The sequence below is a fragment of the Magnolia sinica genome, chromosome 2, assembly GCF_029962835.1.
Source record: "Magnolia sinica isolate HGM2019 chromosome 2, MsV1, whole genome shotgun sequence".
In the NCBI taxonomy this organism is placed as follows: domain Eukaryota; kingdom Viridiplantae; phylum Streptophyta; class Magnoliopsida; order Magnoliales; family Magnoliaceae; genus Magnolia; species Magnolia sinica.
This window is the reverse complement of record NC_080574.1, coordinates 29,299,386-29,323,982: the sequence shown is the minus strand read 5'-3', so window position 1 is coordinate 29,323,982 and position 24,597 is coordinate 29,299,386. Positions and strand designations below refer to the sequence as shown.

Sequence of the window (24,597 nt, the reverse complement as noted above, 5' to 3'; positions counted from 1 at the left end):
TGAGATCCCATGATGGGCCTTGATTATCGGGCCTACTCCAAGGACCCAAAACTCCGTCTTCTAGCTAGGGGGGCTCTCCCTCGACGTCGTCATCGAGCCAGATCAACGGTGGGGTCCTCCCTCTCCTTGCGTACGTGCGTGGGGGCGGTGTGCGTACGCATGTGCGTGTGATGTCCCCATCAGTATCGTTACATGAACCGTTGGCTAGGGATATAGAAACGTGTATTCATATCGCCGATATTATCACAAATACCCGAAAATGTGTTGCTAACTCAAGAAAACATAGGGGAAACATGGGGGAAATGGTGGAATTTTTTAATGAAACTTTAGGAGAAGCAAAAATACACATTGGAATTTTTACGACAAAAATCCTAATAGATCTATATTTTGCCAAATAATGCCTCCACCGTTAGAAATAATGTGAAGGTGCTTTTCAAGGGTTGAAATTACAAAAATTGTCCTCATTTATTTTATTTTTTTCCTTTAAAAAGTAGTAAAACTCAAGGCTTGTGGGCCACGTGGTATGTGTATAACATCCAACTCATTAAAACGTATGCACCATACCATGTTGATAACACGAGAAAAAACACCATGCCAATCAAATGATCAGATGGGCTACACTTGAAATGGGACAGTTGAATGGTGTACATTATTTTTAATGGATTGGCACATCTTATGATTGGAACTGCCATATTGGTTGTTCGTCGGGTAATAACAATGTTGGTGTGCACTTGTTGGACGGGTTGGATGTGAGACGCATACCACGTGGGCCCCACAACTTTTGTTTTTCCACTTTGTTGTAAAGAAAAAGAATTCAATGGCAAATGTAATTTCTCCTCTTAGAAAGCACTACCTCCGAATATTGATTACTAAAGGCACTACTTGGTAAAATCCAATTCCTTGAGGAATTTTACGGTTGAAATCCCTAAATTTTACTATAAAATCCCTAATAAGTTCCTCTTTAATGGGGGCCTAAGGGGTCGTTTGGCACCATGGATTTGAGGGGGTTTGAGGGGATTTCAAATCCCCTGGTATGTTTGGCACCATAAAGTAATTGGGGTTTTTAAATCCCCTCAAAGAGGGGTTTTGATTTGGGGGGATTTGAAATCCAAGTTGAAAGCTTGGATTACATCCAAAATCCTTCCAAGAGTTGCATGTGTAACATGTGTGTCACTAGGCCATTAATCTATTGGGCACATGGCCCACTGATGATTTCCCAAAACAATCAGATTATCAATTACATCACTATAATTACTTTAATACAATGATATGCGTTGTCCAAACATTGTCCATGTAAATCAATGGTTAAAAATCGTTGGCTAGTCACTTGGATGTGATCTTGTGCTTGTGGCCCATCCGAGACTTGGAATTTCATCATTTTCGAGCAAAGTATATATTTCAACGGGCTTATTATAACCATTGTGTCAAACATTACATACGTAAACTAATTAGAGATATTAAAGTTGATTTAATAATTAAATTCAAACCCCTCTGAATATACTATGCGTAGCTACTTTTAGATTACATGGGATTCTGAATTCAGGGTGTCAAACACAACAAAAGGATTTCAAATATAGGGGGTTTCAAATCCAGGGGGTTCCGAATCCAAGGGGTTTCAAATCCACGCTCCCAAACAGGCCCTAAAAGCATGTAATGCTGACTCAAGGAAACATTGGCGAAACATAAGGGAAAATGGTGGAATTTTTCAATGATACTTCAAGATATGCTAAAATACACTTGCATATTTAAGAATCAAATAATAGCAAAAAAGACAAATTTGTATATTTAGGAATCAAATAATAAGTTTCCCTTTAATGGGGGCCTAAAAGCATGTATTGTTAACTCAGGGAAATATTGGGGAAACATGGGGGAAATGGTGGATCCATGTATCCATGCATACATCCATGCATGCATGCATGCGTATACATACATACAAACACATATGCGTGATCCATCGATCCATCCATCTAACCATCAATCCATCCAACCATCCATGCATGCATACATGCATACATACAATGACACACATATATACACACGTGCACGATCCATTTGTCCATCCATCCATGCATGCATGCATACACACATATACATACATACATCCTACCAACCAACAATCCATTCATGCATGCATACATATATCCATGATCCATCCATCCATACATACATACATATACACACATTCATCATACAACCATGCGCCCATAAAAAAATTGAAACGGTAACATCTTTTTGGCGATATCTATACATTGGCGATACAAGCAACACCAAGAATTTACATTAGTCAAAAGAATTGGCGATACAAGCAACACCAAGAATTTACATCAGTCGAAAGAATTGGCGATACATTGGGCGAATGTTGATGATACCTGGAATTTCTAATACTAACAGTGTTATCGGTACCAATGATAATATCGTCGATATTATCGATAATATCATTGATACTTTGAGCAATGCCCACGTTAAGGTATTCCATAACAATAATGGTGGCCATAATGGCCACCACCATTACTGTTATGATACAAGCTGTAATAGCCATTATGACCTTTTTCTGAATAAAATCTGTATTGTCTTTGTAACGGGCCACCGTTGCCGTTACGGCACACCGTGACCCACATTGAGTGGAAGCATTAATTATAACCATATCTGTAACCTTTTAGGAAAAGTTTACCTAATCCTCCAACCAAAATTGAAAATGGTGATAGCTTAATGCAATCCACCTAAAGTTAAGAATAAACTTTTATAGGAACAATGATCCAAACTTAGAACTGACTGGAAACTATTATACCCTCTTATCCAACCTCCTCCAAAACTCATTCTTTCAAGCATACACTCTAGCAAGTTTCAATCTACATGGTTGTAACTTGTAAGCCATTCCCTAGTCAACATGCAAATAAGGATAAGACCATTAACGGGTGTTTGGACCAATGCCTAGTTCATGAATTGGGCAACTAGCAAAATTATCCAAATTTATGAAGAGATTTGAAAATTTTTAAGTTCTTTATTTCACAAATCGCGTCTTGGGAAAGAGATCTTGCACTTGACAAGCAATAAAATGATCTACAAGAAATCAAATGTGAGGTCCATAGGATGGTTGGTGTAAATCAATGTTTGGGCCTTTGTAAGCGGTATGGACCATAGATTTTAATAGGGCAGTAATTAAATGGTGATTATTGTCTGCAGGAGTGATTCTTGGAGACGTGACAATCTGATGTGAATCACATGATGGACAGTTCGAATTAAAGCATATTATTGCCTTAATCAAAGGCACACTAGCCAACTTGCCAGTCTATTAACTATTGTTATTCGGGATCCCATTAGTCGTCACAGTGAAAATCGAGAAACTCCAGACAGATTTTCCAGAAGTTCTGAAGTCAATAGGAAATTTCATCTCCTTAATTGGAAAGAAGCCCACAGAAATTAGCCTAATTGGGGGCTTGAATAAGATCCTAGCAAAAATCTTGGCTTCCAGATTTGGTCAAGTCCTAGTGAAGAGTGTCTCCAACATCCAGAGAATGTTTGTTGCTAGTAGCAATGATTTCAAAATTGTTATCGTATCGAATCGCAAATCGTATCATAAATCATAAGATTTTATTATCATTTTCTTAAAAAAATAAAAATATAATAAATCAAAAAAAAAATAAACTCAACGATCCTCCTTTTGCCATCAATATGCACCAAGTAATACCATGTCATGATGATGTCAAAGGATTCCTATCTTCCCCCTTCTTCTTCTTGTCTTTCTCTTTTTTAGTCTTTCAAGAAATTTCCCTTAAAAGCATATAAGGATCCTTTAATGATTTATATTCTTGTTGCCATTCTTGAATGTAGAATCACGTTGGAAAAGTGGCATTTTGATTATGTAGGCTGAATAAAAATGATATTTTGATTTCTAACCATCATTCCAAAATACATACAAGCCAACATGATCATAACCATCCATAAAAACATTCCAAATAAGTCGTACATCAATTTGGTGGTTAGTTAAGAAGTAAGAAATCATTATTAAAAAAAAAAAAAAAGCTCAATGATTTAATGTTGAAGAGAATATATCATTTAATCTCTTATACAGAACAAAATAAAATAATTTACCTTTTTTAAACAATTCTTTTTTTTCTAAATGATTCTTGAAGTCAGCACCATTTAAAAAAAAAAAAATGAAAGCCAAGTAAAGATTAAAATATAAGAGAACAAGTATAATTTGAATCGTAAATCAGGATTTAAATCGTAAATCGCAGGATTCATATAAAAAGGGATTAAAGGTGGGATTTAGATCATTTTGCTAAAGATTCAACTAAAATCCTAAATCATAGGATTTTAACAACACTGGCTAGTAGACAAATCTTGGATAGTGCGTTAATAGTGCACCGATGTATTGATTCACACAACACAGGAAGTAAAAAAAGGGCATCTTTTGCACGCTTGATGTTGAGAAAGTCTATGATCATGTGGATTGGGACTTTCTCGACTGCATGTTGGAGCAGTTGGGGTATGGGCAGAAATAGAGGTGGATCCAAGTTTGCATTTATTAAGCCAAGTTCTTTGTTCTGATTAACGGGTCTCCCAAAGGTCTATTCAAGGAGACAGGTTTTTGGTAAAGGGGCCCGCTTTCACCCTTTTTGTTTGTAGTTGTAGCAGAAGCTTTTAGCAAAATCCTGGATAGAGGCCAACCCTCTGGTCTCATCAGTGGATTTAGGGTGGAGAATGCAGTGTTTTAGGTGTCCCATCTCCAGTTTGCCAATGACACAAATATTTTATTCAATGGAAAGGAAGTTATGGTGGATACTTTGAGGAAAACTGTGAGGTGTTTTGAGTGGTGTTGGGTTTGAAAGTGAATATTCATCAAAGTAAGATGTTGAGGGTTAGAATTGCCAACAAGGAGGTGATGAGGCTTATAGAAATTTTCAAGTGTTCTGCAGATTCCTTTCCATCTTCATACCTCAGTTTTCTTTACGTGTAGGAAAACTGGCGAAGCACCTGTGGAACACATTCAATAAAAGAAAAGAGAGGAAATTGCCTAGGTGGAAAGGAAGGCATACGTTCTTAATAGGCTAGCTGAGGCGGGATTTTTTGTGGGAAGGTGCAGAAGAGAATTATAAGTTCCACCTATGAAGATGGGATGAGGTGTGGGCCTTATTGGGGGGGCTGGTATTAGGAAGTTGGAGAGTATGAATATTGCTCTATGTAAATGGTCTTGAATGTTTGGGATGGGAGAAGGGAACTCACGAAGAGATGCGATCACCAAAAAGTATTGCGTCAAAGAAAGGGGTTGGTGGGTAGGGGATTCTTTCTAATATAGGGCCTTTGGGTTGTGGAGGTCGGTTGCTAGATTGGGGGCCGAATTCAAATATGGGGTCAGATTCCCTCTTGGTGATGATAAAAGGATTCATTTCTGGGAGGATGTATGTTTAGCAGAGGGATTGCTTCTTGTTAAGTTTCCAACAACCCCCCCACCCACCCCCCCCTATTGAAGGAATTTATCGGATGATAAAGTGGATGATTTTCTTTGGATTTTGGCACGTCTTCAGGACATCCATCCTGATCTAGGTGAGAGTCAGACAAATGAGATGTTTGGAAAGAGGATAAGTCAAGTCTCTTCTCTGTTCTGTTATTCTACAAGATGGTTCAAAGGCTTCCGGTGGGTGTATTACAGTCCCCCCCGCAGTCGGTGGGTAGGATTAGGGTGCTTACCATCGATGATCTTCAGAAGAGGTTGATGGTTATTCCCAACATTTGTGTATTGTGCATGCAAGATGCAGAGTCGGTAAATCATTTTTTCGTCCATCGTCCATTTGCTCGAGAAGTGTGGGAGAGATTTTTCTCCTTTTTTAAGGTGTCTTTGGGTAATGCCAGTGTCCATAGAGGGCTTGTTTTTAACATGGCATAAGGGCGGGGTTGAAAAGAAAGGAAGAGTGGTTTGAGGTTAGCCATGTTGGTAGTTATTTTGAGCTCTTCTGGGAGAAAGAAACAATTGGTGCTTCTAGAATCAATGTGGGTCAGTGTCGAATGTCTTTAGAAAGGTAAAACTTGATACCTTGGGTTGGGCTTCTTTTTTAAAGGGTTTCGACATGTGTAATTCTTCTGTGGGGCTTTAGCTTTTGTTTTCGCTGCTAAGGCCTTGTTGGCACTCTTCTTTAATAAAAAATTTTCATTACCTTTAAGATAAAAAAAACAAGTCCAAAAATCAAAAGTTGAAGGGAACTTAGGTGTGGGAAAGGTCAAAGAGAGGAATTGGAGACTCTTAAATAAATGGTCATGGCCATTTGGCATTGAGAAGAACACACTTTGGAGGCAGGCCATCTCAGAAAAATACGATACTGACGGCAGGAATTGGGATCCCAATTTTATTTAAAGTTAAAGGTTAGCCATGTTGGTAGTTATTTTGAGCTCTTTTGGGAGAAAGGAACAATTGGTGCTTCTAGAATCAATGTGGGTCGGTGTCGAATGTCTTTAGAAAGGTGAAACTTGATACCTTGGGTTGGGCTTCTTTTTTAAAGGGTTTCGACGTGTGTAATTCTTTTGTGGGGCTTTAGCTTTTGTTTTCACTGCTAAGGCCTTTTTGGCACTCTTCTTTAATAAAAAAATTTCATTACCTTTAAGATAAAAAAACAAGTCCAAAAATCAAAAGCTGAAGGGAACTTAGGTGTGGGAAAGGTCAAAGAGAGGAATTGGAGACTCTTAAATAAATGGTTGTGGCCATTTGGCATTGAGAAGAACGCACTTTGGAGGCAGGCCATCTCAGAAAAATAATATACTGACGGCAGGAATTGGGATCCCAGTTTTTTTTTTTAAGTTAAAGGGATCCAAGAGTTGTTGGCAGATCCTCAGTCTCCAAAACTTGGAAATGCATTTAATAATGGGAAACACAACCAAGCCGTGGGCAAGTTCTCAACAAAGGGCCCTAATTCATGGTCGAACAGTGACGACTGTGTTTGGTTTTGAGAGGATGAACAGATTGAAGACAACATGCATGACAATCATTTCCAATGCTCTACAGATTAGCAAAGTGGAGATAAGTTTTAGTAAGCAATTACTCCGAGCATCAGGGAGGGTGACCTGTCCGGAATTTTGTTCCTAGGCGCAGCTTAGAGGAGATGGAAGATTTTTAGGGGTTGTGTGGCATATTGTGGATGGATCATACCTCAAGAATCACAAAAATTCAGCAATCCAAAGCATTAAATAGATGGCTGTCAAATAAATTGTTAAAAGTTGAAAAAAAAAAAAATGAAAGGTCCACATTCCAAGGGCAACATCAGATGATTGTATCAAATTTTTAAGTATAATTGTTCAGGTTGCAGTCCATCCACATTTGGGTCAGCAATTTAGATGATCACAATTGTCGTGCAACTACGCCTACAACTAAGGTTGAAGAGTCATCATCACCTTTAAAATGTTGGTGAATTATTCTTGGAGTTTTGCCAAGCCCACCAGCATGCATGACAATGCATATTACATGCCCTTACACATGCTAACATGGGACACCTGTGATATCTGAGCAGTTTATCAAGCAAGAGCAAGGCACACTATAAATACTCAAACCCGAACCTGACCCAAACAAATGGTTGCGACCTCCGATGGGTGCCCAAACCTAGCTGGGTCCGAGAACTCAAATATGATATCCGGACCCAGTAGGACCTGACCAAATATGACCTAGGGATCGATCAATCCAGGTTTGGGTACATTAGGACCTGACCCATTGATACACCTAAAGGTGAGGTCGTCTCACTATCAAACCTGTTGCTGCACATTTCAGCCTGCCACATCCCTTGAGTGGGAAGGGATAGGAGAATCTGGGTGCTGGACTCTAATGGCATTTTCTCAGTTAGGCCTATGTCCAGGGAGTTATCCGGAGGAAGATCACAAGCAGCAGTGGTTTTCCATAGCCTCTGCAAATCTGAAGTCCCTCTGAAGGCTAATGCTCAGATCTGGGTGGCCTGTCAGGGGCAGATCTTAACTATCAGTAATCTTAAAAGGCAGGGCATGGTTATGCCTAAGAGATGTGTCATGTATTGCAAAAATGAGGAAACAGTTGACCATCTTCTTATTTCCGGTCCCATAGTTGCGGTGGTATGGAATCAGGTCCTCCAGAAATTCAGCACTTCCTGGGTTTTATGCCAACACAACTGCCAGTTGAGTTGACTGCTGGACAATATATGCGTGGGGAGCAACTGGTAAGGCTATCTGGAAGAAGGCCTGTCTCATCACATTATGGGTTGTTTGACTAGAAAGAAACAAATGTATCTCTAGAGGCAGAAGATGCCTTGGGAGATGGTGGGTAAGATTTTACGGCTAATCAAATTTTAGGGCAAAGCCAATAGGATCCCTCAGGTCCTCTTTGCAGCCTATTGGATGGAAGTGCTGCATTGAAATCACAAGGTGGATATGCTTCGACAACCCCCAACACAAAAACAAAAAAAAACAAAAAAAAAAAAAAACTTTGATATCAAAACCCGAGGTTTGTGGGCAGTGGGGGCATTATCCATGACCATAACAAAAGCATTATTGGGATTTTTCTATGCTGCTGGGTATTCAAGACTCCAGTTATGTGAAAGTTGTGGATGTCCTGTAATCAGTCAAACTAATGGTAGATCATAGCTTCCTTCCAGCAGTGATTGAGGGTGATGCCTCGAATGTTGTTGCATGGCCATCATTGTAGAGATTTCTTCAGAGGCTTGCAAATCTGATAGAGGCAGCTCTAGACCTGTGCAGAGGAAAACCAGTTTCCTTTACCATGTGAATAGAGAGGTAAACATGAATAGACAATGGCGGACAGGCTTGCAAAAGCTGGGGAGTCAAGGCCTTCCCTCTGATATCATACTATATATCAGTAAAGAGTAGGGTCTGAGAGTGTTGCTGACATGGCTTTGTGGTTATATATAGTCTTTTCCACTGGCCCTACATTGTTTGATCTGCATGTTGTTATATTAGTATTTGCATTTCCTTGATAAAGCATTCTTCCCAAAGAAAAAAAAAAAATAGTTAGTATAAGGCTTAGATGATGATGATATATGTATGCACATCCATACATGGATACACACACGCGCGCGTTGTTTTTTAATCTCCATATATGCACCAAGAAGCCACGCTTTTACACTCAAAGTACACTTAAGTTGCTTCGAATAAATTTCTTTTTGATTGCATCACCAACAAAGATAAACAAGGGCAACAGTATAGTACTTCTATCACCTAAAAAAAGTTATAAACAGATTTTCACGTTGTGTCAAAAACATCGGCTTACACTCAGTAGTATTAAGCTTGCGGGATGCAGTTTTCAGTAAAAATTACAATATAGTCCTTTGAGGTGTCTCTGAAGATCTCGATGCCATCAATTACTGGCCAGGCGATTTGAAAGTCAGCAAGAAGACCAAGACTGCTTTCTGAAGCAGTATGGGATGAAAATCTGCTGCTTCATTGTGTAATTGCAGATGCCTGAAATAACAAAGCAATAAGTTCTTCAATATATTCGTGAATCAGCAAAGAAATGAAGAGCCCAAAAAATGCTTGCTAGAAAATGGAAAGCTTACCAAATTAACAATGTAACTTTAATTCAAAATGATTCCTATGCTGGCCTCCAACAATTAAGAGGTGCAATGTTTGACCTGCATGGTAACATCTGGGGAACACCATGGCCAGGAGGACCTGAAATAGCAAATAACTAATGAATTTCAAGGGATAAACATAAGCTCAAGTACTGAAAGCATTTTATTCAATCAACCACCAGGTTCATTGCAAGATGAAGTCACCTAGATTTTCATTCTTAATTTTCCTAAAAATAAAGTAACCTGTAATTGAAGCTCTGGGTGCTGCAGGACTATGTACAGGAAGTTGTGAACCCATCGAATTGGTGCATTGTCTTTCCACAGGTGACCGATAGAACCCTGCCACGCAAAATTTTATTATTTTTCTCTTGAACTACCCAAAAGCACTGGTGATGCAATTGCATTCCAAAATCAATAGAACAAACACGTATGAGGATACTCTCAGTGAATTACACATATCTTAGTCTTAATACAATAATGTAAGACTATTTTTTAAGTGTATGAATAATTCTGGAGATGTTAAGTTGGCTAAGAACAAGAAGTGGCATACCATCCTGGACAAAAGGCGCCCCTGAACATGATGGTGTCCTCCCTCCAGCCACCCAAGCATGATGCTGATTGTCTGGACTAAAATTGCTAGAATGAGCTCTCCACTGTTCATCGCTTACATATTGGCCCCGTCCATTGGGAACGGTTGGCAAAGAGTAGGGACGGAACTGTTGCTGAACTGTGGGCTTCACATATGAGAAATGATTGGATGGCGTTTGTGCATGGGCGAGGGGATGGTATGGTCTATGCGGTAAAGATGCACTGCCAGGTTGGAAGTGCTGGTTGGTAAGAGAAGCTTGAGGGGATATATACACGTCACTATGTCCAAATCCAAATGATCTTGAGGAACCAAAGGCAGACACATCTTGCATGTTGCAGACTCCTGTTGTCACAAAGCAAGGAGAATGTTGCTGAACCATTTCACTTTTCACAGTGACATTATCATGGCTCTGGAGAGGAGCATTTCCAGCCATTTGGATAAGCTGGTTACCCTGTATACAAAATAGAGGTTATAAAAATTACTTCCATGAAAACTGAAAGAAATTAACAGCTATTAGACTTACATTTGGGGTCCTGTGAAATTCTTGAGAAAGAGAAGAGTGATATGCAATGGGTGGTGAAGTAGAAGGCAACATCGATGGTGGCAGCAGCATTGATGGCGGCGGTGGTATAGATGGTGGAGACGGCGTTGATGGTGGTGGTGGTAGTGATGGAGGTGGTGGTGGTAGTGATGAAGGTGGTGGTGGAGGTGGTGAAGGAGACAGTGGTGGGGGTGGTGGAGGTGGTGAAGGAGGTAATGGTGGTAATGGAGGAGGAGAATCTAAAGGTAACGGTGGAGAATCCAACGGTACCGGAGGTAGCTCTATCAGATTATTTGAAGTAGATTCCAAAATTCTATCTGAAACATTCCCAGAAGCGGTTCTTTCATCTTTGGACGACCCAGAAACATCTTCCATTTCAAGTTCCCCATCCACCTCCTCTAAAATGTGGTTACCGCGCCTATCACTTGGAGTAACTGCACTTGTATCTGGCTCTTCTAAAGCATCGGCAGCTTCCTCTGGCGATTCATCACCAGTATCCTTGCATAAATTAGTAGGAAGATCTTCTTCATCCTCAAATACACGAGAAGATAGAAATCCAGGCAACTGAAATGTTGCATTGCTGAAAAGAACACCACACAAACAAACAGCATGTAATAGACCTGCATGATGTCATTACAAGGAAGCAATAGTGTATAGCCTACAAAGTAAATGAATAATGGGGGAAAAAGGTCTCCATTACTAGATCCAATGAAAATAATGAAGACGAGAAATTTAAAGAAGACCCTCAGTAAATATAAGAGCAATTATGAAGAATCAGGCACCTTAGACAAAACCATAAACTAAAAGAACATATATTTGTGTTTCAATATATGGAATGTTCTGTGTCCTCAAAAATGCAATGGTAACACATACAAATCTATGCTACGTATAACATGATTAGCGTTTGGCCAATTCTACTGCAATTAATTTTTAAAATGTCAAACTTTGAATATTCTAAGGACAAGTGAAGAAATTTAAAATAAAGGTATGGTATTTTGGGACTTTGAAATTGTGGCTGCTTGCCAATGAACAGCTCAGATTACACCCGTAAAAAGCCCTTCAAGGGTTGGATTTTAAGGAGGCAAAGCAACTGGCCGAGATTGTATTCGGCCCTATATAATACAAGGAAAAGCCCTAATACCCATTTTCAACCTCTTTCCATCTCCCTCTCTCAAACAGCAGAGGCTTCCGAGGCTCCCTTTCAATACTCTATCTTATTCTCTTCCTCATCTCTTCCTACTTCTTGTGACAGAGGGTCCAACTGCTGATCCCATGGCTCTCTCTCAGAAGATCACTGACTAGGAACAAAAAGAAGAAGAGCATGTCTTTTTCTTCTGAGATTTTGGACCCCTATTTGGCTGGGCCCCACCACACACCGTAGGGCCCCATCAGAATTTGGGCCTTTTTTAAAGGTTCCTTCCCCTCCTCTCTTCACACGCGTTGCGCGTGCTATAGCCTAGTACATGGTAAAAATAGGATAACTAGCAACCTGTAAACATGAAAAAATAATAATAATAATAATATTAATTAATTCTTGGTGACAAAATTTTGGCAAGTGCCTGAGAGAGGTTACTGCTTAAGTTCAGATGCACATGGTATTGCTTGCAATATATTTGATTACTAAATGCTTCCATCTACTGCTATTCTCCTTCTCTAACTCTTCTTCCAAGGCACTTGCATGATTAAAATAAAAAGAAAAATCTAGACCAGTATCACGCTCTCTAAAAGATCACAAACTCTAACGAAACTTCTTTTTTTTTGTTAATTGCAATATAAATACGAGCTGAGACGTGGATTGTAGAGACAAAAAGTTGCAGATGGGCTAAAATGGTGCACATCATGAAAAGGAAAGAAGGTTCCACCCTCATCCACTCCCTCTTATGCGCGCAAAAGGCGAGCACAAACTCAATTGTTATAAGGAACTCATTTTCCTCACGAATCAATAGCTTTTCCTGAGGTTTTGTCTGGGATCTGAACTAGAAACTAGAATCAAGCAGCAGCCATGACAAGTAGAAGGTTCAGATTGAGGCATTGGATTTTTGAAGCTGGATAAGCCATCCTGCAGTTGATGCCATATCTTTGTTTATTCATGTTTCCTTGGGATGGTGCATTTTTTCTCTTTCAATCCTCTTAATTGAACTGTTTCACTTGGACACTCCCAAAATGCAGGTCTCGTGTTTATTCTGTAGTTGTTCATAGTATCATTATAAGCAGCATGGACCATGATCGCTTGTTGCCATGAAGAGTGAAAGCAAAGTGTCAACAGATTCAGGTGAAAGAGTGGAAGTTGCTGTGTCAGAATGTTTTCAAGTATAAACAGGAATGAAGTAGGAGAGGGAACGCGAGCAGGAGTGTGCGAGTCTGAAGAAGGGGCAGGACCTAGTTGGAAGGACAGTGCAACTAAGGTTGGAATAACAGATTGATGCTTCCAAAAACTTGCAAATCAAATAAAAGGGCAAAAAATCATTCATTGCAGTCAAAACTAGAGCTGACTAATCCTTATTCCAGCAGATGCAACATAAAATATCTGAATAGAAAAGGAATAGCAAAATTGGATGGCTCGTTACCTCTGGAAAATGAAAAATAAAAATAACACACCTTCCATATTCATCAACAAGAATGCCATCCATTTCTCTGATTGGATCATCCAGAGCACGCTCAGCGCGAGATGGACGTCTAAGAAAAAATCCAGCAGTCGTATCATCATTTGAAACTCCAATATCATCCATGTAACGACGAAGAAGCGAATCCGGTAGGATTTTCCGCTCAAGCCATAACCTCAAAACCTGAGAACAAATCAATTTATGTCCTCATTTACGGGCGAAAGGATTTTTTTACAGGCAGAACTACAACAATTACCTTATGGCATTGGCGACGGTTCTCATGAGCACCAGCCCCAGGTGGAGCAGCAGCACCTAAAAGACGTGGCAGTGCTGCTTGTACTGTAGGAATGTATGAGGCTCCTGCAATGCCTGAAAAATCGGGGTGGGGGTTAGGAATCAGAAATGAAATTCCAGCCATGGATCTGACAGTTCCTTTTCTTTCATTGATTCATAGATATAAATAAATCTGTAAAATTACCTTTCAAAAATAAAAATAAAAATTGTAAGATTGACTAAATCAATTGTTTAAGAAAAGTCAGGACATGGGATATATGAAGGTGATGTCTGGACTGCAAATATCCCAGAACAATCTACTTAATATAAATTTCACATTGATCTAAGACATATATTATATACCATCATCTTAAGACCAAAAAATAACCGCGTATAAGGAATAAAGAAAGCAATCATCACAGATTCATGGTTCCTGCAATACTGTCTTCTCAAATATACATACCTTTCTGACTATGTGAACATTGTGTGATAGAATCCACGAGAAAGAACAGATCAATTCTACGATGAAAACTGGGTTCATTCTCCAACTTGCGAATGAGGAGTTCGACAACCTGCATAGAACCAAGGATTTGGATTCTTAGCTTCCCCCCAAAAGCTTAGTGTGCCTTTTCCTGTGGAGAATAAATTTGACATAGGACTCATTATTGTAACTATAGTTGATTAATTTTACCTGTTGAATATTTCTCATTTTACATGCATATCTCAAAGAAAAATGGTATAAAGACGAAATATGGGAGTTCCAAACGACCAGAAAACTTATTCGGGATCTTTCTTTTTTTTTACTTTTTGCCAACATTTCTCAGGATTAAGAACCATGCCCAATTGGTAGGATCCAAAACAATTTCTTGAGAACCTGTCTCCATACTTGGCTGGGCTCTGGGCAGTTTCATGTCGCTATGTCACAAGCCATTATAAATTTTCTATTGAAGAAAAAATTATCACCAGCAGATGCATCATCTGACAGTAAACAGCTGGTGACCAATAGCCAATAGCAAAACCTAAAAATTGAAAACCTTCAAAATATCATGGGCATAAATGCCAATGCTTCAATTGATATGAACAGCTGAAGTCTTACTTGCAAGCACAATAAGTTCTACAATCAGATGGGGTTCAGATTACTCATTTACAATTTGTGGACAATACACTTTTATTTTGAGATGCAGATCATCAGTGGTGGATAATTTAAGGAAAATTCTACGGTGCTTCAAAGAGGCATCAGGGTTAAAGGTTAATGTCAGAAAAAGTGAGATGCTAGGCATTGGGATTTCTGAGGACGAAGTTTCTTCCTATGCAGATGCATTCGAATGTGGTATTAGGTTTTTCCCCTCTACTTGCCCGAGCCTTCCATTGTGCATGGGTAAACTCGCAAAATATACATACCTAGTGAGGGTAAGATGATGATGGAGGTTCAGCCACAGAAGATTGACTCGCTAGAGGATGCAATGATGGTCACTCCATTGTGCGTAAAAAAGGTGACTACATAGTGGAATTTGTTCCTGCATTGGATAGCTCCTGAAGATAATGCCATCGGCTAGGGGTACTGGAGGGGTAATCTTAAAGGAGCAATTCATGTGGACAAAATATGTCTTGATTCGAGTGGGAGGCTTGGTGGGAATGTCCTATGGGATGCAGGACGAGGACGTCTACGACTTTTATCAGTTCGTGAAAAGGAAGGCAATTCAATGCCAACAGTCTTGCATTCGGTCGAAACTACGGAAATCTCCCAAAGATTGGAGAGAGCTACTGAACTTGGAATGCTTGGTTAATTATAGGACTTCTGCGAAAGAGAGTGGAGGCAAAAGGGCAAGACCAGGGAGAGGTAGTGATCAATGATCATTCTTTCTTGGAATGTACGAGGTCTCGGGAACAGTGTCAAAAGGGCTCAGGTGAAGAAGATGTGCAAGAAATTGAAGGCTGAGATTATCGCTATTCAGGAGGATTGCGTCGATGGCCCATTTTGTTGACTGGGTGGGCAAGCACAACTTGGTGGATCTTCCTATGGGGGGGAGCCAAGTTCACCTAGTTGAACGGAAGGGATTCTCCTACATTGTCGAGACTGGACAATTTTTTGGTTACGGGGGACTGGATCGATAGGTTCCCTTTAGTCAGCCAAAGGGGTCTCCCAAGAATAGTGGCAGATCATCGCCCATCCTCCATGAAGTGGTTGAAGATGATTAGGGCCATAAGCCTTTCCGATTTGAGGCAATTTGGCTGGAAGTTGAGGGGTTCGATCGGCTTGTGGCAAAATGGTGGTCCTCTTTCATCGTTGAAGGATTTGCAAGGTTCAGGATTTTATTTTTTAAATGAAGGTGCTAAAAGACAAGCTGAGAGAGTGGAAGAAAGAGGAGTTTGCTAGGCGGGAGGAGGAATTCGAAAAGATGGCAAAGCAGATCCATGCTTTTGACGTGCTCGAAGAGGAAGGAAGGTTAACCCCCAAAGATAGACAGAAAAGGGATGACATCTCTTTGTCCCGTGCTAGGCGGGCCAAGGAGGGGAAAATCAAGTGGAGGCCAAGATCGATGGTGGTGTGGCTAAAAGCTAGAGGGAAAAAAAACGCTCTTTTTTTCCCAATATGGCCAAGGCACGATCACGTGCAAATAGAATTTCTTCGCTTATAGTAAGAGGAACTCCTATGTCCAACAAATCAGATATATGCGATGCTATAGTTTCCTTCTATAAAAATCTGTTAGCGGAAGAGAAGTGAAGCATACCAAGGCTGGATTTCTTAGAATTCAAGAAGTTATCTCTTAAGGCTGCAGTTGACCTAGAAAAGTTGTTTACTAAGAAAGAGGTGAAGGCGACTATCGGCTCTATGTGTGGGATAAGGCGTCTGGCCCAGACGAATTCCCAATTTTATTCTTCCAAAAGTTTTGGCACATCATTAGGAAGGACATTATGGACTTCACAGCCGAGTTTTTGGAAAGGAGTCCCTTATCTACATAATCAGGTGCTTCATTTATTGCTCTTATCCCTAAAATTCAAGGGGTGGAACAATTGAAGCATTTCAAGCCAATTAGTTTGATTGGGAGTCCATACAAAATCCTTGTTATAACGCTTGCATCCAGATTAAGGGAAGCTCTCTCTTCAGTTATTTCTGAATATCAGGGGGCATTCGTGGCAGGAAGACAGATCTTAGATAGCGCTCTTATTGCCCATGAATACATCGATTCCAGACGTAGGGGCAGGGAGGCGAGGCTGGTGTGTAAGCTGGATCTTGAGAAGGCCTATGATCATGTCAATTGGGACTTCCTCGACTACATGATGGAGAGGATGGATAAGGGCTTGCGTCCAATCTGCGTCCTTTTTGGTGATGATCAATGGCGCACCGAAAGGTTTTTCCATATCATCTCGTGCCTGAAGCAAGGAGATATGCTAGCATATTTATTTGTGGTAGTTGGTGAAGCCCTAAACAGTATGCTTTCAAGAGGGTGAAGCCCTAAACAGTATGCTTTCAAGAGGGGCTGATAATGGTCTCTTTTTAGGTTCTCATATGGTAGGGTTCATAATCAGATCACTCACCTTCGTTATGTGGATGATACACTACTCTTTTGTAAAGCTAAGGAGGAGTCGGTGGAAAACCTTAGGAAAATTCTTGTGTGCTTTGAGGTTGTGTCGGGATTGAAGATTAACGTTGCGAAGTCCGAAATGCTAGGAGTGCACATTGAAGAGGAGGATCTCAATCATTTGGCTTTAGTATTTTTTGGTGCAAAGTTGGTGCCTTTCCTTCCACCTATTTGGGGCTTCCTTTGTGTATAGGGAAGCCAGCGAAGCATTTGTGGAATAAGGTGACCAAAAGAATCGAGCGAAAATTGGCCACGTGGAAGCGTTATAGTTTGTCTATGAGGGGTCATTTTACTATGTTGAAATCAACGTTCTTCAATATGCCAGTTTATTTCTTATCATTATTTAAATGTCCTAAAGAAGTGTTGGACAAGTTGGATAAGTTAAGGAGAAATTTCTTGTGGTCGGGAGCAAGTGATAAAAAGAGGTTCCATGCCCTAAATTGGAAGGAGGTGTGCAAGCCGATTCGAAAGCCGGGGGGGGGGGGGAGAGTTGGAGGCCATGAAAGCCGCGTTGCTTGAGAAGTGGATTTGGTGCTTTGGAGTAGAGGAAGGAAGATTGTGGAGAGAGGTGACAGCGGGTAAGTACGGCACGCAAGGGGGTGGGTGGTTTGTGAGAAAGACCTCACTCTATAGGGCGTCCGCAATCTGGAAAGCGATAAGAGGGACGGATCCTATGGTTAGGTGTGGTATCTCCTTCAAGGTGGGCAGAGGCAATCGCATTCGGTTTTGGATTGGCCCTTGGCATGGCGATCAGGCTTTTCAAACCCTTTTCCCAAGGATCGCCCTTTTAGCTACTGACAGATTTGCTTTGGTGGCTGATTGTTTCTCCCTTGTGGAGGAAACAGTGGTCTGGTCACTGCCATGCTGTAGGGATTTGTCAAAGGAAGAGACTATTAAAGTGTCTTCACTTTTGAAGCTCCTCAATCGCATTACGCTCGATGTCAACGTTGAGGATCACGTCTATCGGTCCAGGCATAGATCGGGGAGGTTTTCGTTGAAATCTCTCTATGAGCTCATTGTCGAGGCCCCTATTCTGTTACGAATGCTTTTCCCATTTCATTTCTGGTTTTATGCGGCACCCCCTAGGGTGGCAGCTTTTGTGTGGCTTCTTGGGCGGGGAACGTTTCTCATAATTGACAATTTGCAAAAAAGACAGCTTATACTCCCTAATGTTTGCCTCGTGTGTAAGAAAAATAGGGAGTCAGTTTATCACCTATTTATACATTGTTCTTTTGCCCGCCAAGTTTGGAACCACTTCCTCAACAGGATGCAAGTGGCCTGGGTTAATGCCAAACTCCGCCGGTAAGATAATTTGGGCTTGGCATGGCGGTGGAGGTACTACTACAAGGAAGGCAGTTTGGAGATTACTTCTGATGGGGATTTTTTGGGTTCTTTAGGGCCTATTTGATTTTTATCATTTCACCTGGACACGGTAAATACCCTGGAAATGGGTGATTATTACCGTTTCACCTGTTTGAATATTCATGGGAATTTTATTTCTTGAAAACCAGTTCAATAGTAGCGGCCATTTTAAGACCCCATCTTGATGTATATGATATATATGTTCCGTCCATCCATTTTATCACAACATTTTGCGGTATGAGAAGAAAAATGAGTAAGATCCAACACTCAACTGGCCCAAACCAAAAGAAGCAATGGCCACATGAAGTTTTTAACGATAAGTATTTAATTCACATTTTTCTATGGCGTGGTCCACTTGAGCTTTGGATATGCCTCATTTTTTGGCTTATATCATAAATTCATCTGACATAATGGATGAACGGTGTAGATATATGATATGCATCATGGTGGGACCCACAAATATTTGCCATTTTTACACCGAAAAAGTAAGCCTTCAAATCAATTATGGGGAAGAGTGTGGCAATTAAGGAGGGAAATATTTATTACCGTTCACGGGGCTTTTCCCTGGGAATTGGAAAATCAAACACGCCCTTAGGGTGCCCGTAATGGGCGATGTTTTGATAACAAGGACATGGGACCAGAAGAGGTCGTTTGTAAAGTGGAAAGATTAGTCATTAGTTGGGCGCCTTGTTCTTAGACTGTTTTGGGCAGTCCTTTTCTTTGAATCCAAACGAAACCATACACTATTGGAATTTCTTGGATTAAGATGTATTTCTTGCGGATTGGTCGGTGATTATGTTGTAAGTTATGGTATTTTGCCTTCAAGTGTTGCTTTTAATAAAATTTATCGAGGTGGTTGGGACCAAAACTGCAAAGTTTCAGTTAGGGAGATAATGACTAAGAGTGTGTTGATCATCATTGTATAATCTGAAAGCATTCCTAAACATCAAAGATTGTAAGCCGGGCAGATTTCTCTTTCAATATTAGGTTTTCTCAATAAAAAAAAAATATACACTGTTAAAAGTTGCCTCACCTCACTGGCAATACCATACTTGGCACAGTCAATGGCAAGACGAGTTGCACGGCCAATACTTTCCTTTGTCCTTGACAATGTCTCTATCATTCCTTCAAAAGCATCACGGGCAACAGCTGCTTCGGTACCACCACTCAGTGAACCCCCACGTGTCCTGTATCCTGGAGTAACTCGACCACTCTGATATTCTTCAGGATCAATTTGATTTTGTGGTACAAGATTACCAAAATGAGCAGTCGGAGAAGCTAACGATGTATGAGCATGAAAACCTTTCATATCATGTTGCATCACATTGCCAGATGAAAAAGGGTGAACTGCAGAAACAGGGCTGGGACTCCTTCCATGGGCCACAAGTGGGGAAGAAATAGAAGCCGGAAAAGGATTTGCATGGGGAAGAGACTGAGAGTGTGCTTCTCTCCTCTTCGCTTGAGCAGCTGCAATCAGGTGTTTCATAGATGTAGAAGAATCTGTGAACTTTGAATCTGTCAATGGCGTAGCAGCTTTATCGTCTTTACTAACTTTGACTCTGCATTAAGACAAATATGTATATGTATAATAAGTCATGAGCATGAGAACATACCAAATCATGAAAATGGGTGCCATATAGTGAGCCAATACAAGTTCTACTTACTGTTCGCCTAGCAGAATATCTTTCTCAGTGCTAAGTTCTGGTGAACCAGCAACGTTAGACACATTATCAGAGCCAACATTCGTATGTGAAATGACTTTTGCAGTAACCTTCAATTTTTCTAATGAAGAGGTGGGCTTGTTCCTTTGTGCCATCGCTTGATTATTAGAACGGTTTGAGTTTTCAGATACCACATTTGAACTTTTGGATCCGCCCTGTGCCTTCTTTAGCGTAGCAGTACCGGATGGTTTAATCAGGGGCTTGATGATTTTATGTTCTACTGACTTGGCTGCATTAACTGACCCAGGGGATATTTTGGGCAAGAGGATGGTTGGTTTACCCTCAGAAGATGGTCTCTGAGATTCTAGCTTCCCTGGATTATGGGCAATATGTGACTCCATAGTTTTTTTCGACTTCTCTTTGTTTTGTCTTGGAGTGAGTGATAGAGAGTCTTTGAGAATTTTAACAGATGATATCATATCCTGGGCAGCACTATCATCAGGTCTTGCTGAATCCAAACTTTCAACCATGACACCTTTAACATCTGATTGAAAATTGCTGGGACTTTCTTGATTTATATTAGCATTATGCACAGAAACCACATTTGAAGCCACTGTCTTCAAAGTGCTTGCAGATCCACTGTGAACTGGAGTTCTATGATTTTCTTCATCCTCATTATCAAATGGATGATATCTCCGTCTAGAACAGACTTTAGTTGGGGACCTATCATTATCGGAACTTGACTTGTCATTTTTATGGAAGTCAGAACTCTTTTCAGTTGTATCTCCAGAAGTTTTAGTAGCACAGTCGGTCATTGCCTCCAATGCACGGCGATGTCGCTTAGTTGGGGGTAGAACGGCCTCATCACTTGCTAAGTGGCTGCCAGCAACACATGTTTCAGTTCTTGATGCTGTAGAATTTTCGGCTTTGATGTGTGATGTGGATTTCTTACTTTCCGAAAGTTCATCTCCTTTATTTTCAACAGCAGAGCGTGCGGAATCACTTCTCCTGCTCACTAAAGTTGTCTTTTCAGCCATATCATCAATCTCAGCCACACTGGGTCTTTTGGCTAGATGTGAATCTTCATTGATAGCCATCTCATTTTTCCTCCGTCTGGGCCGGGGCCTCTTTTTCCTGCAACCAACAGATGATAACCCCTTGTCATTGCCCTCTTCCTCATCATTACCTGATGTTGCTTTCTTATGAACATGAACTCCAGAAGTTTTATCTGCTCCTGAAAACTGCTTCTTAGCTTTGAGCAAGCTCTTGGTCTTCTTACCACTGCCAACATCTGTATCTGATTTTGAAGCATGTGGGGATGATCCTTTCATGCTGCCACATGTAGTAATTTTTCCCTGCACAGTTTTGCAGATAATTTCATCTTTTAAATGGTCTCTGGATTCAGGGAATTCATGGTAAGCACCAGAAGACTCATGCTTCGACAATTTTAGAGCTCCATGTGACTTCATGTGTACTTTCACAGCACTCTCTACCTTCCTTTTTGAATCACTAACCACCTTTATTGTCCTGTGACCTTTAACAATAACCTTCTGTCCAGAACCAGAATTTTTGGAATGCAAGGACACAGCCAGAGGAGGAGAACCTTCATGTCTGTCACCAATCACACCAATAGACTTCTCTTCAGCATCCGAGAACATATAACCTCCACTAGCATCTTGGCCTTTCAAATCAGCTTCTGCCTCACCATGCTCAGGGCACGTTGCTCCACCACTAACTTCAGCATGAGTACTTGAAGAAATTTCTCCTTTATGGGGCGAAGCTGACCTTGTGATGGAAACTCCGCCTTTGTTTGGTAAGAGTGCACCTTCATTGGATGTTTTATTCCTGTTATTATCAGATAAAACAGGAGACGACTTCTGCTTGGTATTACGTAAAATACCATGCTTAACATCTGCAGCAACAGTATCCTCCCAGCTCCGTGAAGAGTGTTCCAATGGATACGCTTCATCATCAGGACCCTCATTACTGTCACTTTCCCTCTGTTCAAGAATCTCTTCCTGATCTTTTAAAGCAAAAGCTTCATGGTGCCCCAGATGTTTCCTGTCTTCTCCATCATCGTTTGATGAAGTTACACAGCCAACAGCAGTCCTGTCAATATCCTCTACAGAATCACTTGATTTTTTTCGCTGTAGTTCTTCAAACGCCTCGCATATCTCCTTCACAGCACGGGCAAAATCGTTTACAGTTTTACCTTGACATCGAGCTGACAACTTAATCTTTGCTTCATTGGTAAATGCTTGAATATCAACTGGTGCAACAAAAGCGCTGCATAAAAAGAAAAAAGGAGAGATGAAAGGCTGATAATTGCACCGCCAAGAAGCAGTTGACAGAGTCCATCGAGTTCTTAAATGCTGCAATTCATGACTGAAGTTTATGGAATGGAAATCATATCTAACAGGGAAAAAAAAACTGACAAGTCAATATAAGATTCCTGCTCAGTACCCTTCAACATCATTTGAATGATACACCAGCTCTCCCTCTCCCTCTCCCTCTCTCTCTCTCTCTCTCTGAAAAACGAGTGGATGGCGTGACTGTGAACTATTTTTTATTTTTCCAATACTCCACGGCACATACCGCTTAGTGCAAGTGCACTGTTTCATCACATGGGGCCCACCTTGATTTGGGTTTTGTATCCATGCACAATCCATTAGCTTTTTCAGTTCATTTTAGGGCATTGTCCCTGAAATGAAGCAGATCCAAATCTTGAGTGGACCAACAGTAGGGATTGAATGCCCACCATTAAAAAACTTCCTAGGCCCCACGGTAATGTTTATTTTCCATCGAACTGTTGATAAGGTCACATAGACCTGGATGAAGGGAGAACACAGATAACAGCTTGATCCAAACTTTTTTGGTCCCTACTCCCTATAAGTTTTTAATGGTGGGAATTCAATCCCTACTGTGTAGTCTGCCTGAGATTAGGAACTGTCTCATTTTTGGACCATGTCCTAAAATGAGTTGACAAAAAGGATGGATGGCTTGGATATACAAAAATGCAATGAGGTGGCCCCACATTCAAGGGACCACTCACTAGTGATCCACTTGAGATTTGGATCTAACTCATTTTTTTTGGAACATACCTTAAAATGAGTTGGGAAAACAGATGGACGGCATAGATAAACAAATATATCAAAGTAGGCTCCATGTTCAAGGCCTCACTCACTAGCTGTCCACCTCAGATCTAGATTTGCCTCATTTTCTGGACCATACCTTAAAATGAGTTGGCAAAATGGATGGACGGCATAGATATACTACACATGTCGAGGACGGCCCCATGTACAAGGCCCTAAAAAATGTGTACAAGAGGCATATATTAACTCAATATTAATCAATTATGGGACCATTGTTATTAGGTCACAATCCCAAAATCAAATTGTTTGAATGATTTTAACCATTAATTTGCAGACACTTGTTTTTTGAAATGGGACCATTTGATATTTTCCATTCTTCACTCTCCAATGAATGTCCGTGGATCCATTAGTGGGATAAGTGCCAATAAATGGCATGAATTTGAGGCTGATTTGGGGCACGAGCGGTCCCCCAAATCAACAACACTTTTTACCCGAATCTAATTTCAACTTTTTCTTAAGATCTATTAAAGGAAATGATATCAAATTGCTAGATGTATGAATTACATAATATGACAGTCTCTATATTTTGTATGTTGAAATGAAATATACACGAGTCACAATGTATGTAATATACAAATACTATAAATAATGGTAAAAGCCATAAATATGAGATGTTTTGGTATTACATTCATTCTAATAAATTTATATAATCAATATATAGTTAGAAAAATTAAATATAAAAGATTTACAGTCAATTCCAAGTTGTCAGATCCATAAATTCATCAAACAACCCGATACAACATTCTTACCAAAGACCAGACCGTTACACTACCATAAATATGTTCAAAATCATAAATGAATGCATATTTGGAATATTTACAATTTTCTAAATATTATTCCGAATTATTTGGAGCCAAAAAAAAAAAAAAAATCGACCGATACAGGGTCATATCAGCCGTTACACCCCTCCCATTGACCGTTATGCCGATTCAATGTATCAGTAACAGTGGGCACCATCACTGCTACGGAACACCTTGCTCCAAACACTGAATTCCCACACCACCTTCCTTGTAAGGCTTGCATACTTCATTCCAAGATTTTGTCCTTTTCTGCTTCTCAAATGTTGTAAGGATCAAGTACATAGTGAACTGCCTACAGGACTAGCTCTGGAATAAGCAAAATTTTGACAACATCGAACAACGGCTCAAAGAGAATGCAAACCGCTCCTTGTTAAGAGCATCTCATCACTGAGCCCAATCTTCAGATTCTTTCTTTTCTTATTTTAAGGACAGGGTATCAAAAGCAAGCATAATGAGGACTACTGATAAATTGTTCTCTCACGACCAATTTTCA

The 24,597-nt window shown here is 40.4% G+C and overlaps 1 protein-coding gene across 7 annotated transcripts in view; it reads right to left on the bottom strand.

The window, feature by feature from the left end:
* The window catches only part of LOC131236839 (ENHANCER OF AG-4 protein 2), a 46,765-nt gene that overhangs the window by 11,314 nt on the left and 10,854 nt on the right, over nt 1-24,597 (bottom strand). For 4 of the 7 annotated variants that reach the window (XR_009166894.1, XR_009166893.1, XR_009166895.1 and 1 more), the window contains exons 3-12: nt 20,156-22,438; nt 19,525-20,050; nt 14,009-14,117; nt 13,529-13,641; nt 13,268-13,455; nt 10,652-11,249; nt 10,090-10,579; nt 9,783-9,878; nt 9,525-9,639; nt 9,239-9,429 (exon numbers count right to left, since the gene is read on the bottom strand). Coding sequence is in view for 1 of the 7 variants with exons in the window: in XM_058234317.1 (XP_058090300.1) it covers nt 9,560-9,639; nt 9,783-9,878; nt 10,090-10,579; nt 10,652-11,249; nt 13,268-13,455; nt 13,529-13,641; nt 14,009-14,117; nt 19,525-20,050; nt 20,156-22,438 (4,483 nt within the window). In the remaining 6 variants the exon portion in view is untranslated. Of the gene's footprint in view, nt 1-9,100; nt 9,430-9,524; nt 9,640-9,782; nt 9,879-10,089; nt 10,580-10,651; nt 11,250-13,267; nt 13,456-13,528; nt 13,642-14,008; nt 14,118-19,524; nt 20,051-20,155; nt 22,439-24,597 lie in introns of those variants that run through there. The other 3 variants (XR_009166897.1, XR_009166896.1, XM_058234317.1) reach the window with 2 other exon arrangements.